The sequence below is a fragment of the Erpetoichthys calabaricus genome, chromosome 2, assembly GCF_900747795.2.
Source record: "Erpetoichthys calabaricus chromosome 2, fErpCal1.3, whole genome shotgun sequence".
In the NCBI taxonomy this organism is placed as follows: domain Eukaryota; kingdom Metazoa; phylum Chordata; class Cladistia; order Polypteriformes; family Polypteridae; genus Erpetoichthys; species Erpetoichthys calabaricus.
Genome location: NC_041395.2, coordinates 99,477,240 through 99,493,235, shown reverse-complemented (window position 1 = coordinate 99,493,235; position 15,996 = coordinate 99,477,240). Strand labels below are relative to the sequence as shown.

The following is a 15,996-nucleotide window of genomic DNA, read 5'->3' as shown; positions in this document are numbered from 1 at the left end:
TTTTTCTTTCTTTTTCTTAAGCCCAGAGATGCATTTTCAATTTATTTAGTGTGTATTTGTCCTTTTCAACCTCATAACAATACATACATTACAGATCCTCACAGGTGGCGCAGTGGTAGTGCTGCTGCTTTGCAGTAAGGAAACTGTGGAAGATTGTGGGTTCGGTTCCTCCCTGTGTGGATAGCGCTTTGAGTACTGAGAAAAGTGCTATATAAATGTAATGAATTATTATTATCAATAAGACACGCATCTTAGTCCGATTAGATCTAGGAAGCAAATCTTCTTTTTGAAGGATATGTTTAGTGGTGTTTTATGGACTATCCTCCACTGCACTGTGATGCTGAAATCTGTGTTGTATCTCCTCTATTGGCATCGGAGTTCCACTAAAAGCAGTCAGAGACAATTCCTTGACCTGTCCCTCACTCTATGATGTTTTCTGGTTTGCTTATTTTTACTCTTTTTGATATTTCTTGCCTCAGTTGTTGCTGACATTGCCTCTTACTTATAGCTTTCTGGCACTCTGTTGCTAGCCTTTATTTGGAGAGGGCAACTATCCATAATTTATTTTGGCATGCTCAACCTGATTAAATCGGTAAATCTTTTTGATTTTTATATGAGCAACCTTCATCATGGCCAAGATAATGTGAAGTTGATTCGAAGAATTTGAAAAACACTGATGTGAACTAGCCGGGCAATATCAGTATACATTGGGGATCATCTTATGTGACCTATTATATTGCCTACTCTGCACCTATAACCTCATCAGAGCTCAGCAACATAAGATGACTAAGCTTTGCTGAAATGATATTGGATTAGAGAAAAAGTGAGTGTCACCCTGTCTCCTGCTTTATAATGATGTCCTAGTGTGATGCCCCAAGGTGATGAAGGTCTTTCCTTACAAGGAGCATGAGGATTGCTGTATGCCACAGATAGAAAAAAAGAAATTTTTAATTCTTAACACATCTTTACCCAAATGTTAACACATTACCAAAACTGCAGTATCATCATTTGCTTACAGGTTCAGTCTGTGAAGATCTAAAAGTCCAACATATTTAAAAAAGGTTTTAAGAAGCAGAAATAAGGATTTTGTTCCCAGTCACTTTTAGATCACACTCTCCATGTGACTCCATGATATTCATCAAGGCTTTGACTAAATTCGGCTGCCACTGGTCACACAGGCAAGGACATGTACATTATGGGGAGTCCAAGCCTGTATTGTGGAAAATCAAAGTAAGACAACAAAGGTCTCAAAGTCCTGGAAACCAAGTTATCTGAAAATAATTTAAGCTCTAATACAGTTTTAGTTGTGAATGCCCAAGATTCGAGAAATTCATCAAGTGACTGCAAGATATCCCCAAGGCAACTGCTAATGAGAAATCTTCCATTTAATTCTAGCTCTGTCTAATGAGGGCTACAAAGCACAAATAACTGACTACCCGTTGAATCCCTGGTTTATACTGTTTCTCAGGTATCAGCATCCACCACTTGAAGTGTAATAACGCTGACAAATTGTCTGTAAGCCTCACAGTCAGCACAAAGATAGAGCCAACATGCATCTGAGGTCACAAAGTTCCCTGATCACAAGAGACACTGGGAGATGGAAGAAAAGATGGCTGAAAAATAATCATGTGGAACAGACCCCAAAAGTTGTGGGCTAGTTACATGTTTGATGCATAATTAAAGCAATATTTTAGGTTTTTAAACTACATTTTAAACCATATGTGTGTTTACACAGGATGCCACATGCTGATTTGCAGAAGATGGAAAGGGGATGCTTATTTTTACCAATTACAGTTTAGCAGGAGTCTGTTTTCTGAGGAGATGCTAAAAATTACAGCTTGGCAGGTTCACTCTTCACCAGAGGCAATTTACTTTCACATACACATTAAAATAACATTTAAAATATGTGACTCACATCACAATTATCAGGCCATGAAAGCAGAAGTAAAAAAATGATATCTTTTAAACTTTATATACCAAATCAGTACAAAGGATCAGTCTTTCTCTGCCTATATCTATCATCTCTGCATTCTCAAGAAACAATTGGATGAGTGCAGTACATGACATTCCCTGCATAGACCTGGGATTTTAGCATTCAGATATTACAGGCTAAAAAAGAGAAAATTATCTGTGCTGAGAAAAGTGAACTTGAGCATTTTTTTTAATTCACTCAGATTCTTGCATTTTACAATACTAACAATTATGCTATGCTTCATTTGGCTTGAGTGATTCATTCAGACCTGACAGAAAGAAACTCCAGGACAGACATCACTCTAAAAGTAGTCAGACCATGTTCAAGAATTTCTAAAATGTGTGAGTCCATGAAACAATTTCCCAATAAATGATGATCACTCAGTGTGCTTAATGTCTATCGTCCAATGGTACTGAGTACTCTAGTGTATACAAGCCCAAAACATCTACAAAAAGCAACGATTATTTTTCATTAAGGCAAAGAAGGCCTAAATGCTCAAGGAATCTTAGTTTTCAATGCGAGAAGGTCCTAAACATTCATAGAATTGTGATTTCCATTGCGAGCAAAGTCTAACCATACAATCCACTTTGTAAAATGTGGATCTTCAGTTTGAACAAAGCATAACCACCCAAGTAATGCTGATCTCTTATGTGATAAAAAACCTAACTATCCATTCGGTAGTGATCTCTGGTTGAACAATGCCAAACCATTCAAAGAAAAGAGGTATTTTGTGTAAGTATAACCCACGGTAAATGATGATCTCCACTTTTAAATAAGCCCAATACATCTTTGTTGTTCTGTCTTACATTCACATCATGATTTATTCCAGTCTGGACATTTGCACTGTGGTAAATGCAGGCAGCCATGACATCTTGATTATAAAGGCAATCAGATGCAGCACCTTTACACTGTAAACAACTGGAACTCTTTAGTACTCATGTGTGCAGAGACTGCATCTAAGAACTGGAAGCAGAGTGTTTCCTTTTGATGGCAGCTGGGGTCTCTTTCAGTTAGCCCCCACCTTCTGCACAGCTGAGCCACTATACTCCACCTAACCACAATGCAAATCCTGCTGACTACACTAAGTGTTTTGTTATGGAATCATACCACAATTTGTCCCATTCCGGACATTTGCACTGTGGTAACTGCAGGTGGACAGCTTTGATTCTGCAATGTCTGGTTCCAAGACCCTCAGAATTTCTCTTATTGTGTGCTGCATAAAAAAGGTGCTTTTGCGGGCCTTCTTAATCCAGATGCTGTGGGTTCATGGCTGGCCACTGGCAGTTATCACAGCACAAATGTCCAGATAGGGACAAATGTGGTCCGATACTATAACAAAACAGATGGCCTCCAAGAACAGAGTTTGTCATAAGCAAAAACAATTTTTAACAACATGGTGAGTAATGCTTGGTCTTTTAAACCAAGAAGAGCAAACATCAATTAAAAACAGGATCTTTAACAGCGATGATGGATACCAGCTTAATACTGTGACCAGAGTCAAGTACGAAAGACTCTGTCACTTGAACATGGAGGTATTCAAAATGAATACAGTGTACCACTTAAATAAGGGAATCAGCTATGCATTTTAGACAGAACCCTCCCTCAGACATGGTGACATGCAGTATACAGTAAATCGGGCTCCCTACCAGCCTAACCCCCTAGAAAAGGGCATTTCCTAAATGTAGTAAACTTAACCCATCAGCAATAGCAATCTTTGTGAAAAAATGCCCAACTCTTTACCTGACTGATTGGAGAGAAAACAAGGCCTATCCTGACAATAGCTTATTAAAAAAGGTCAAATTATCTACCCTGCTTAAAGGAACAGTGACAGATACATTCTGACAAGATGTAAGCCCCCAGTACAAACAGTATACATCATTGTGAATAAATGCACAGTTCCACCATAATTAAGGAGGGATTTATTGTGAAAGACACCTAATTCTACAATAAATCCATTCCCTCAAGAGTTCTGCAAGTGAGAATACTGAAGCCCATATGCTTGGTGAGTACTGACAGCAGCCTACAGTACATAACATCGGAATTAAACCTTATATAAAATCTTGTACCGTGATGGACAAACTATAAGGTAAGTTTGCCCTAATGATTCTATACAGAGGTGTCAAACTTAGATCCTCAGGAGGTCAACTGCTGCAGGTTTTTGGTACAGCCACTTCCTGAAATCTAATATACATTTTTTACCTTAATTATGATTAATTTTTTGTCCTAACTGGCAGCCAATCAATAAAGAGATGCAAAGCAAATCAACAGATGACCAGATAATTCAGGGGTCTCAAACAGTCCTTGAAGGCCACCATTTTCAAATTGCTCTATAACTGTTAATGAAACCCGTTATTTAATTCTGTGGCTTGTTAGTGTTGTCATTTCCAAAATGACTTTTTTTTGAGATCACTATCAATTCTCAGATTTTCTTTTATTTCTTTTCAGATATTTTATTGATATAGATATTGTATGAAAGACGCAAATGTAAATGCATCAGATGTAAATGCTAACATAGCCCTGGTCATCTTTTGACTTGCTTTGCAACTTATTATTGTGTGGCTTCTTGTTAAAGAAAAGCTGAAAAAAATTAAAATGGATGTCAAGTAAAAATCAATGCAATATAGTATGTTCCATTATCAGTAGTGTGACCTATCAGGGGAGTAGTAGAACCCCAAACATCAGAGACAACTACACTACACACAAGTCCAGAGTTGAAATGGGCTGATTTTATTAAGCCACAATATACCTTTTCAGAGGCTTCCTCCACCATTAACATAATATAAATCTCTCTTTCTTCCTTCCTCCAAACCTCCCCAAGTGAGGTAAGGTGGCCTCTTTTATCCTGGATCATGGGTTCCATTATTCAAAGGAAACACTTCTGGATCCCCAAAGGGATAGGCCTTCTCTGCAGCTCCCACTGCTGGCACCCATTGAACCAGGCAGGACTGCCCAATGGGGCTACAATTCCCAACATGCCCTGAGGACAGTGCATGGGTGCACCAGCCCAAGAGTGCTACCACCTAATGTATTGGGGGAACATGCAGTCTCAAAAGGCTGTGTCTACCCCGGTCCACGTTTGTACTGGCCTCCCAGAGAGGAAAGGATCTTCTGTCCAACTCCACCAGGATGCCAGTCTATCTGTTCTTGCACGTCATGTCAGCATCTTGACTGAGACAGGGAATGAGGTTCATCCCAGCCATGATGTCAGTCCATCCATGCTGTCCTTCACAGTAGCAGATGGTTAATAATAGAGAAACTAGTTGGATATTAAAACCTGAGTCTGACATCCCTGTCCTGTGGTCTCACTGTAACATAAATGTGGAATATTTGGAAGACAAAAAAGCTACCCCCACTATTCCGGGATTTTCATCATTTGAAGTGTGGTATTGGGTGTGGTCACAGGAACATGTCATTTGATAAGAGTTCATACCGTCTCCAAAATTTAATGGATTCCTAGCCTGATAGCTTTGCATATTCATTTTAGTAAAACCGGCTCTTCTTCGTCTGGTTCAGAAGTGTGTGAGCTTTAATGGAGTGGTACTAATGTAAAATACAGACTTTCCTTTTGTTCTCAGCAAAAGGTGTGTCTTGCATGTCATTCTCACATGATTTCATCTAATAAATGAACAGATGTAGAAAAGTGGATGAAGAAATCTTAAACTGTGATGAAAGCAGCATATGGACAGGAACAGGTGTGGTGATGCCTGCTTGGAGCCGAGTCTGAGTGGCTAGGTAGCCATCACTTGACAGGGACTGTCTCCTATAAAAACTATAAAACATGTAAAACATGCAAGAATTTGGAACTAGTTAAATGAATATGACACGTTGAGGCAAACCAGAGAGTGATCTGGGCAAAACTGTCAGCAAAACTCTTCAAAGAGTGGCAAAGGGAAAAGTAAAACTTGACAGTGTTACTATATATGTCAGTACTGGCGATATCTGTGAGGACAAGGTGGACAAGGACAACTACAGGGTTTAGAATGAGCAAAAGGAATTGTGGTAGGTAATATTAAAAGGGAAATAGGCTTTTGAAGGAATAAATGTACTGTGGTATGTAATATTAAAAGTGAAAAATGCTTTTGAAAGAATAAATGTTTTGCTACCCATATATTACTTATTAAATTCTGGACAAAGCCCAATGTGCCTTGAATAAAGGATTCTGATGTGCAGAACTCATTTTTGCATATGCGTTGAATTTGTATATTTAGGATGTTATTAATTTTTATAGTTAATTTGACCACATTTCTCCAACTCCAGTTTGTATCACATTTTGGATGATGGGCACCTCCATTTTGTTTATTTTTCTGTGGCTGCGACCATTTTGTTTTTTCCATGTCTGGATTCTAGTCATGTGATCAGCATTAACACATTATTGTGAAGTCGGTTCCTGATGCTGTGAATGAAGACAGCATACTACTTTCATTGTCCAAGTTTATGGATTCCTGTGTCTTTCTTAGTGGTGTATTTAGTTAGTTAAAAATCTTCTGTTGTATGCAAGATTGGATTTTTGTGTATTTTATGTTTTATTACTGTTTTCATTGCTTTAAAGCCATTTATGTACTGTTTCTTGAAATGTTCTTGTCTTCCACATCTTTGCTGGTGGAGCCGCAATAGGCGGGTCCACCCTGATGTCACTGCCACTAGATACATCCTCTAGCTGTAAATGGCTGAGACCCAGAGAGATCTAGTAGAGGTTCATTGAAGTTGTTCGGAGTTTGTTGAAAGTATTTATTTTTTCAACTGTTTTGCTCTGTTTCTCAGATTACGGTCCTTGAGTTGTGTTCTGAGATTTGTTAGTTTGAGATTGCAACTCCTATTTTGCTCTTTTGAGCCTTTTGTCTTGTTTTCTAATTTTTGTAAATAAATATATTCCTTTACCAGCAGGAGTTTTCACGTTTTTTTCCTTCATGCAAAATATTTTGATATTTTTGAGACTTTTAAGAGTCCTTTGAACTCTAAGGCCAGTTTCCTCATTTTGGTGACTCCTAGGCTGAAAGTCTGCAGCTAGCAGTATACAGGATTACATGGTTTGGGGTGATACACTTCTGCGTTGGCCAGGAGAGGTCCTGGTCTGCTTTTATGGGTCTTTTAGGAGACCTCACATCCCATTTTGTCAAGTTTGTGACCCCATTACACAACACATTTGGAAAATGTTATGGTTTAAAGATTCTGCTTTATTTATGGAGCTGTGAACTTTTGGGTTTTTCCTGATTGTTTGGATTTTGACCTCTAGTTGTTTTAACTTTGTTTTCCTCTAATCTCTTGATCTGTTAGTTTGAGTTTGCCTTTGAGCATGCCACATTCGATCTTGGCAGAACATAGTGTAGGTCCTACTTAATGCTCATCATCTAGCCCAGACTCTTTACATGTACAACTGACACACTCATTTTGAGCTAGGCCATTTCACAGGATTAGCTCATTCAGTCTGACGCTGTTAGCCTGTTATGTCACTGCACATCACCTCTGGCTACATCTTTGGCTTTCTCACAAATGCTTATAGCCCTGCGGTGGGCTGGCACCCTGCCCGGGGTTTGTTTCCTGCCTTGCGCCCTGTGTTGGCTGGGATTGGCTCCAGCAGACCCCCATGACCCTGTAGTTAGGATATAGCGGGTTGGATAATGGATGGATGGACGAATGCTTATAGTTAACCTTCATTTGGCCATGTGGTTGTTCATAGGTGCAAATAGCTCCTTTAGGATTAGATAAAAGAAAATAAATGCCATCACGGTTTAAGGTCAAATATAATTTTGAAATTTAGCAGCTCGTGCAACTTCAACAAAATACAAATGTAAAGCATAAACAGGCCAAAGGTAAGGAAAAGAAGAATGCAAGGCAAATCCAAAGAAACATTGTAAATGAAAAAACAAAGACAAGCACTGGAATGGAAGAAACTACACAAGACTCAGCAATGAAGCTCTGTGGGCAGCAAATTGTTCATTAAAATGCCAATGAAACGCAGCTCATGTTGCCAGGTGGCTGAAGATGCTACTAACAAGGTGCCACTTCAGGGAGCTGTGCAAGCAGTTGCCTTTTTACAGAAGCTCTGTACTCTTTGTTTTTCTTTTTGTTTCTGCATTTGTTTTACTAATTACTAGTCTTTGTTAAGATTAGATTTGAACTGGTTTCTGGTTTATCACAGACAGTAGCCACTAATTATTGGATAAATACATTTTAGATAGATTTTAAATTTACTGATGACATGCAGTCAACGCAAACTCAGGCACTAGCCCATCTTGGCTGCCGTTCAAATGGGTTACAAACTTGGATGGAGTCTCAAACAGGACCAGGAGGCTGCCTTATGTTTGCAACATCTGGAAACATAAGAGAGACTGGGAAAATCTAAACTGGGGTGTGTTAAATACTCTCATAATCTGCTACTTGAACTGTGATTGTGAGCACCTAAGCAGCTCTGTTACACTTTACCGCAGGAGCCATTTGTCCACAGATAGAAAGAGCAACGTGACTGTGTGACAATAAAAGCAAGGCAAAAAGGTTATAGGACTGGTCTACCATCTATGGTAATGGGAAATATTTGACTGCTGTCAAATAAGATGGATGAACTGTCTGCTTTTAAAAGCGGCGGGTCATGGTGCATACACATACTGTACAATGGCATTTTGTGTTTTATGGAGAGCTGACTTAAACCTGATATACCTGACACTGTGTGAATGCTGAATGGATTTCATCTTATTTGAGCAGACAGAGTCCCAGTACAGTGTGGAAAAAAGACAGGAGATGAACTGGTCATCTATGTGAATGAAGAATGTTCTATAAGGTGGCATATTACAATTAACACCATAGTTTGTAATTCAGACATTGAAATTCTGGCTATCGGAATTTATCCACATTATTTGTCCACGAAGATAAATTGCATCACCCTTATTAATGTTTATGTTCCTCCCTCTGCAAATGGAGACTAAGCAATAGATATGATTGTCTCAGTTACCAACACTTTAATGATGACTCATTTTCATCCTATAGTTATAATATTGTATGTGGAGACTTCAACCTTTTGACTTTGGAAGGAATAATAACAAACTTTCATCAGTTTGTATCATGTTCCACTTGAGGAAATAATAAGATGGACCTGCTCTACTCAAATGTTAAAGATGCCTTTAAGTGTAAACTTCTGACACCTTTAGGCACATCTGACCATAACCTGATTAATCTTATTTCCAACTACAAGCCTGTTATTAGATGGCGACCTTCTACCACCACAATAGTAAGGAAGTGGAGATTTTAAATGACAGACTGGGAAATGATTGCAAGTCACTTGGGGATGATATTCAGAAACTCAGCCACTTCATCACATACTATATTAACTTTTGTGTTGACACTATGGTACAATCAAAGACAGTATTTTGCTTCCTAAACAACAAGCTCTGGAATACTAAGGAGTTATCTGACTAAGAAAAAGACAGCATTCAAACCAAGAAGCTTTGAAGGACATACAGTGTGTGCTAAAGAAAAACTGAGTGCGGAAAAGGAAGCCTACAACGCTAAAATGGAAAACAAACTTAATCAGAATAACATGAATCATGTCTGGAAAGGACTGGACATAATTACTGTACTCAAGCAATCTAGGGCTGAGTTGCTAGAAGGGGATGTGGACAAAGTTAATGCCCTGAAGCAATTTTTTATTTGATTTTCCCTTGACACCTTCTTCCAATTTGCAGTTCCCCCTCACTATCCCTTCTACATCAACAACTCTTACTGCTTAAAATTGGAATGGCTAGTGACAAGTCCACCTCTGACCATCAGTGTGCACTGTCCATAACTAAAGACAAAGTCAGGAAACAAGTGAGGAAGCTATACACAGAAAAATCCACAGGGCCAGATGGAGTCAGTCCTCAAGTTCTTAAGTCCTGTGCTGATCCAACGTTGTGATATTGTCTGTTCCTAATGCTCCAGAAAGTTGCTTTGTTTTAGAAAACATCTTGCATTGTTCCTGTTCCAAAGAAGACAGGCACCTTTTCATCTAATGACTACAGACCATTTTAACTTACTTCTCATATCATGAAGACTTTTGAGAGGCTAGTCCTGAACTATATGAGTCCTCTTATGGTAGACCACCTAGACCTATGGATGTTTACCTGCCAGACAAAGATTGGAGGGGAGGAGGCAATTATCTATCTGCTCTATAAGGTCTATTCTCACCTGGACAAAGTTGGTAGCACTGTAAGGGTTATTTTCTGATTTCTGCACTACATTCAATACCATCCAGCCAAACCCTGTTAAGGGGTAAACTCGGAGATCTGCAGGTAGATGAACCCGTGGTGTCCTGGATAATGGACAATCTGTCTTGCAGACCATGCTTGTGAGACTCAAGGACCGTGTTTCTGATATATATGTGAGTAACACTGGATCACCACAAGGAACAGTCCTGACTCCTTTACTCCTCACTCTGTAGACATCAGACTATACATATAACACCAGGTCATGTCACTTACATAAAGTATGTAATGATTCTGATTATAGGAGACAGGTGGAGAACTTTATTTCTTGGTGAAGAAATAATTGTCTGCAACTTAACATCAGCAAAACTAAAGAATTGGTTATTGACTTTCATCACCCCAAAGAGTCTCTAGGTCTGAACACTTATCAGAGAGTGGATGTAAAGATGGTGAACATCAATGTCAGACTGGACTGGCCTGATAACACAGAGGAACTTTATAAGAAAGGAGAGAACAGGCTCTTTTTTCTTAGGAGATTGTGTTTCTTGAATGTGGGTAGTGACATTGCCGTCACATCTTATACAATTCAGTGATATCTAGTGTGATTTTTCTACGCTGTGGTGTGCTTGGCTGGTAACATCACTTCAAGAGGGGCCCACTGAATCAACACGCTACTTAAAATGGCAGGCTCAGTTACAGGACACACTCTGGACCCCCTGGAGGTCGTTGCAAAGGAGAGAATTAAAATAGAACTGAGTGCCATTATGAGCTATGCTGCACATCCTCTTCCTAATACAATAACACTCCTTTTACCTACAATATGTCTGCATAACGCCTCACTGTGATTGTGACTGCCAAGTCAGACTTTTTTCCTTCTTTTCAATTTTCTTCCTTTTCAGTCATTCTGGTGTGTGTTCAGACCATAGTGTGTGCACTTATATCTATCTTTCTAAAGAGGTGTAGCTGTGAGAGCAACACAGAGAAAAGGGAGAAGTCTTTCACCAATGCTTAAGATTGCAAACCATTACAGCAGCATAATATTGTGAATAAACTTTAAACACTCACTCATTCAATATGGAGATCAACAGTGTGAATCAAACCTATCTAGAGTCCTCAAAAACATTAAAATAGCAGTAAAAGCAGGGATAATTGTTTGGATAATGGAACCTGTCACTTGGCTGCAGAGTGAGAGGAGGAAAACAAAACAATACAAAATCTTCTCTATGACCAAAAGTCTTGATTGCACTTGTTGTTGAGAACAGGCTACTTTGGTGCACTTGCTACGTGCCAGAAATGACATATTAAAATATATGAATATGGTCTAAGAAAAACAATCAGTTGTTTCTGCTTTGGAAAGGTAAATGAGGTTGCATTCCCACTGAAGACCAAAAGTAAATTTGCTGTACTTCCTGAAGGAAAATATGTCATATTACTTTTATAGTTAAGGTAAGTGAACCTGTGGGTCGTCACAGATTGGATAAAACCTTTGCATTAAAAATGATCTAAATGTACACATATGACTATTGCTGACACAGTTGTTAGGTTTACCTCTGCAGTAATTAGTGTCAATTTCTTTTAAAACATTTTGAACAGATATAACATTACAACTTACCTCGACTAATCCTTGAAGAATTCTGACAAATATCACACAGCCATAGTGCACACGTGCTGCAGAAGGAATCAGCATGTTCAGGGTAGATGTGAGCAAGATGGCCGCACCAAAAACCCTGTTAAAAGAAAGACCACCATTACTACCACTATTATTTTACCAAAGCAGAAGTGTATTGGTATTGTGTCAAAAACAGTTAGATATTGCAAGGTTTAAAAAATTGATAGGAAGAAGAAGACATAAGAACCTTAAGAAACAAATATGTGTTTGCTTAACAGGAGCCCCAAGAGGTACCCTTGAAACACTAGTTACAGTATTAGGGTCCTCAAACCCATTTAATTATATATCAAAGCTCTTAAAGTACAAGATTTTCACCTTATCCAATATTAGGGACTTACATAACAAATGGAGAAAATGAATGGACTGTATCTTTCATTCACTCATTCATTCATTTTTCACAGCAACAGTCTTAGCAGTGAGGCCCATGTGTCCCTTTCCCCAGCCACACTTGCCAACTCATACTGTGGGATCCCAAGGTGTTTCCAGGTCATCTGGGAGATATAATTCTCCCAGTGAGCCCTGGGTCTTCCACCGAGGTCTCCACCCATTTAGCTGTGTCTGGAAAACCTAGCAATGCATCCAGGAATCATCCATATCACATGCCCGAAACACCTCAATTGGCTCCACTTTATGTGGAGGGTTACTGGTTCTACCCTAAGCTTCTCCTGAATGTCTACAGTTCTAAACCCTGCCTCTACTAGGCTATATCTCATATTGGAAATTGGAAACTTGCCAGTAACACAGCCATTGCTTCATGTGAGAGGACATGGCTTTGGAAGACTAGATAGATACAGTAGATAGATACAGTAATCCCTCCTCCATCGCGGGGGTTGCGTTCCAGAGCCACCCGCAAAATAAGAAAATCCGCGAAGTAGAAACCATATGTTTATATGGTTATTTTTATATTGTCATGCTTGGGTCACAGATTTGCGCAGAAACACAGGAGGTTGTAGAGAGACAGGAACGTTATTCAAACACTGCAAACAAACATTTGTCTCTTTTTCAAAAGTTTAAACTGTGCTCCATGACAAGACAGAGATGACAGTTCTGTCTCACAATTAAAAGAATTCAAACATATCTTCCTCTTCAAAGGAGTGCACATCAGGAGCACAGACTGTCATAAAGACAGAGGAAAGAAAACAAATCAATAGGGCTGTTTGGCTTTTAAGTATGCGAAGCACCGCCGGTACAAAGCTGTTGAAGGTGGCAGCTCACAACCCCTCCGTCAGGAGCAGGGAGAAAGAGAGAGAGAGAGAGACAGAGAAAAACAAACAGTCAAAAATCAATACGTGCCCTTCGAGCTTTTAAGTATGCGAAGCACCGTGCAGCATGTCGCTTCAGGAAGCAGCTGCACAGAAGGTAGCAACGTGAAGATAATCTTTCAGCATTTTTAGACGAGCGTCCGTATCGTCTAGGTGTGCGAACAGCCCCCCTGCTCACACCCCCTACGTCAGGATCAGAGAAAGTCAGCGCAAGAGAGAGAGAGAGAAAAGTAAGTTGGGTAGCTTCTCAGCCATCTGCCAATAGCGTCCCTTGTATGAAATCAACTGGGCAAACCAACTGAGGAAGCATGCACCAGAAATTAAAAGACCCATTGTCCTCAGAAATCCGCGAACCAGCAAAAAATCCGCGATATATATTTAAATATGCTTACATATAAAATCCGCGATAGAGTGAAGCCGCGAAAGGTGAAGCGTGATATAGCGAGGGATCACTGTACTTTATTAATCCCAAGGGGAAATTCACATACTCCAGCAGCAGCATACTGATAAAGACAATATTAAATTAAAGAGTGATAACAATGCAGGTATACAGACAGACTGTATTCAAAATATTCATTATTTTGAATAATGTTAACGTTTATCCCCCACCCCCACCCCGGGTGGTATTGAAGAGTCGCATAGTGTGGGGGAGGAATGATCTCCTCAGTCTGTCAGTGGAGCAGGAAAGTGACAGCAGTCTCTCGTTGAAGCTGCTCTTCTGTCTGGAGATGATACTGTTTAGTGGATGCAGTGGATTCTCCATGATTGACAGGAGCCTGTTCAGCACCCGTTGCTCTGCCACAGATGTCAAACTGTCTAGCTTCATGCCTACAATAGAGCCTGCCTTCCTCACCAATTTGTCCAGGCGTGAGGCGTCCCTCTTCTTTATGCTGCCTCCCCAGCACACCACCGCATAGAAGAGGGTGCTCGCCACAACCGTCTGATAGAACATCTGTAGCATCTTATTGCAGATGTTGTAGGATGATGTTTTTTTATATATATAGACTATATAGCAGTTAATGGCTGAGCCTAGGTTGGAACCAGAGATCCAGTTCTAATTTTCAATTTTTCATACTGGACAATATGAAAGTCTCAATGGCATGTACGGCAAATTGGCTCAATGACATAATAGTAGTTAGTGGCTGATGGGAGATTTGAACTGAAGACCTGGAGAAGCAATGCAAATGTTGCAAAGTGTGAAAGGTGAGAAGGTTCTTTTTCCAAGTTCCTCAATTATGTTGTTTTGTCACTTTTTATAAACCTTGCAAGACTACACCCCAAAAATGTAAGTGTAATAAATGTAACTTTCAACAGTACTACATAATGTTTTCAAACAATCTTAATCCAATTTACGATCACAGGGAGGAAAAAACCTATCCCAGGAACAATAATTACAAGATAGGAATCAACACTAGAAACGCATCATTGAATAAAAAGGCTACTCATGCACCTATTCAAGTCCACATCCACATGGAGCCAGTTCAGATAATCTAAGATGTATATGTTTGGGGATGAGGGGAAAAACATGGAGTATTCTGAGTGCTATGATTTCCAGCCCACAAAGTGCAAAAAAAGGCTTTAGCTTAAAAAGTAGGCCTGGCTGTGAACCTCAAGTTCATGCTTGTGGCCTGCACCCTCAAAGAAGCCAGGTCTATTAAGCCCTAAAAGGGAGATGAGAACTGTAAAATCCACTGGCCCAAAATAACAGCAATAAATTCTTAAAGTGATAATTTTTATACAAAATGTAACCTCCAAAGGGCATTGATATAATCTCTGTACAGTAAAATCCTTTAACAAGAGTAAGAATTTCAAATATCAGAGAATCAGTACTAAAAGAAAAGCTTACAAGAACATCACAAAACATAACCAAAAATGAGTCGAACAACAAAAACAGGAGATAAGCATCATTAGAGAACTGTGGCAAACAGGAGGAATATACAGTATGTTCTGACTCAGCAGAAATCTGAGAAAATTTTTAATTAAAGGGGTCAGGAGCAGGGCCGTCTTAACGCATGGGCACGCTGGACAGTTGCCTGGGGGCCCCATGCTAATCTATGTCTATTGTGACTTGCTGTCAATAAATAAATACTATACTATACTAAACTAAACTATATATATTTATTATTGTGTTCGAAGTGGACATTGGCATTTGCCTCTGATTTAGTATCATGGTCACCTCTGCCACCTCACGTGCATGTATGTGTACAGATCTCATGCACTACATAACATCACTTCAACTCAATTCTCTGCAAAGAAATTTCACAAACGTTTGTGTTGAAAACTTGATTAATAATAAATAATTCATAGTAATTTCATACTATGCCATCTCCATCTGTATGGTTTACCAATTGAGTATCATTTATATGTTGAAATTTTTGTGTTTCTCAAGGTTGATTTTATATTGTTCAAATGTTTCTGTTGATTAATCTTTGCTGTACAGCAGGGGTGTGCAAAGTCATTCCTGGAGGGCCGCAGTGGCAGCAGGTTTTTGTTCCAACCCAATTGCTTAATAAGAAGCACTAATTGCTCTAGAAACACTTCTGCTTCATTTTAGTTATCTCCCTCGTTAAGATTTTGAACCCTTATTGCTTATTTAAGTCTTAAACAGCTGCATTCTTGGTTTGTAATTGCTCCTTATTAGCAATAAGATGCAAATGACAAAAGAAACCAGCAGTTCTCCATTTTGCTTGTTACCCTTTACACCTGTGTGTATTTATCAGGCACTATTTGGTTTAATTAAATACTTGGAAGGAAAGAGAAGAGAAAAAAGTGAAGGATTGAGAATTACCCATCCGTTTTACACTTCAAAATATTTGGATGATATCTTTAGAATGGGAAAAAAAATCTAGGATTTGAGAATGACTTGACATGGCAGAGTTAAAGCGCTAACAAGCCATGAAATGTAATTATTGGCAAGGA

General features: G+C 39.2%; 1 protein-coding gene across 1 annotated transcript in view; it reads right to left on the bottom strand.

The window, feature by feature from the left end:
• The window catches only part of LOC114646176 (vesicular glutamate transporter 2), a 73,804-nt gene that overhangs the window by 31,148 nt on the left and 26,660 nt on the right, over window positions 1–15,996 (bottom strand). Inside the window, exon 4 of the mRNA XM_028794209.2 lies at window positions 11,759–11,873. Within this exon, the coding sequence (XP_028650042.1) occupies window positions 11,759–11,873 (115 nt within the window). The remainder of the gene's footprint in view (window positions 1–11,758; window positions 11,874–15,996) is intronic.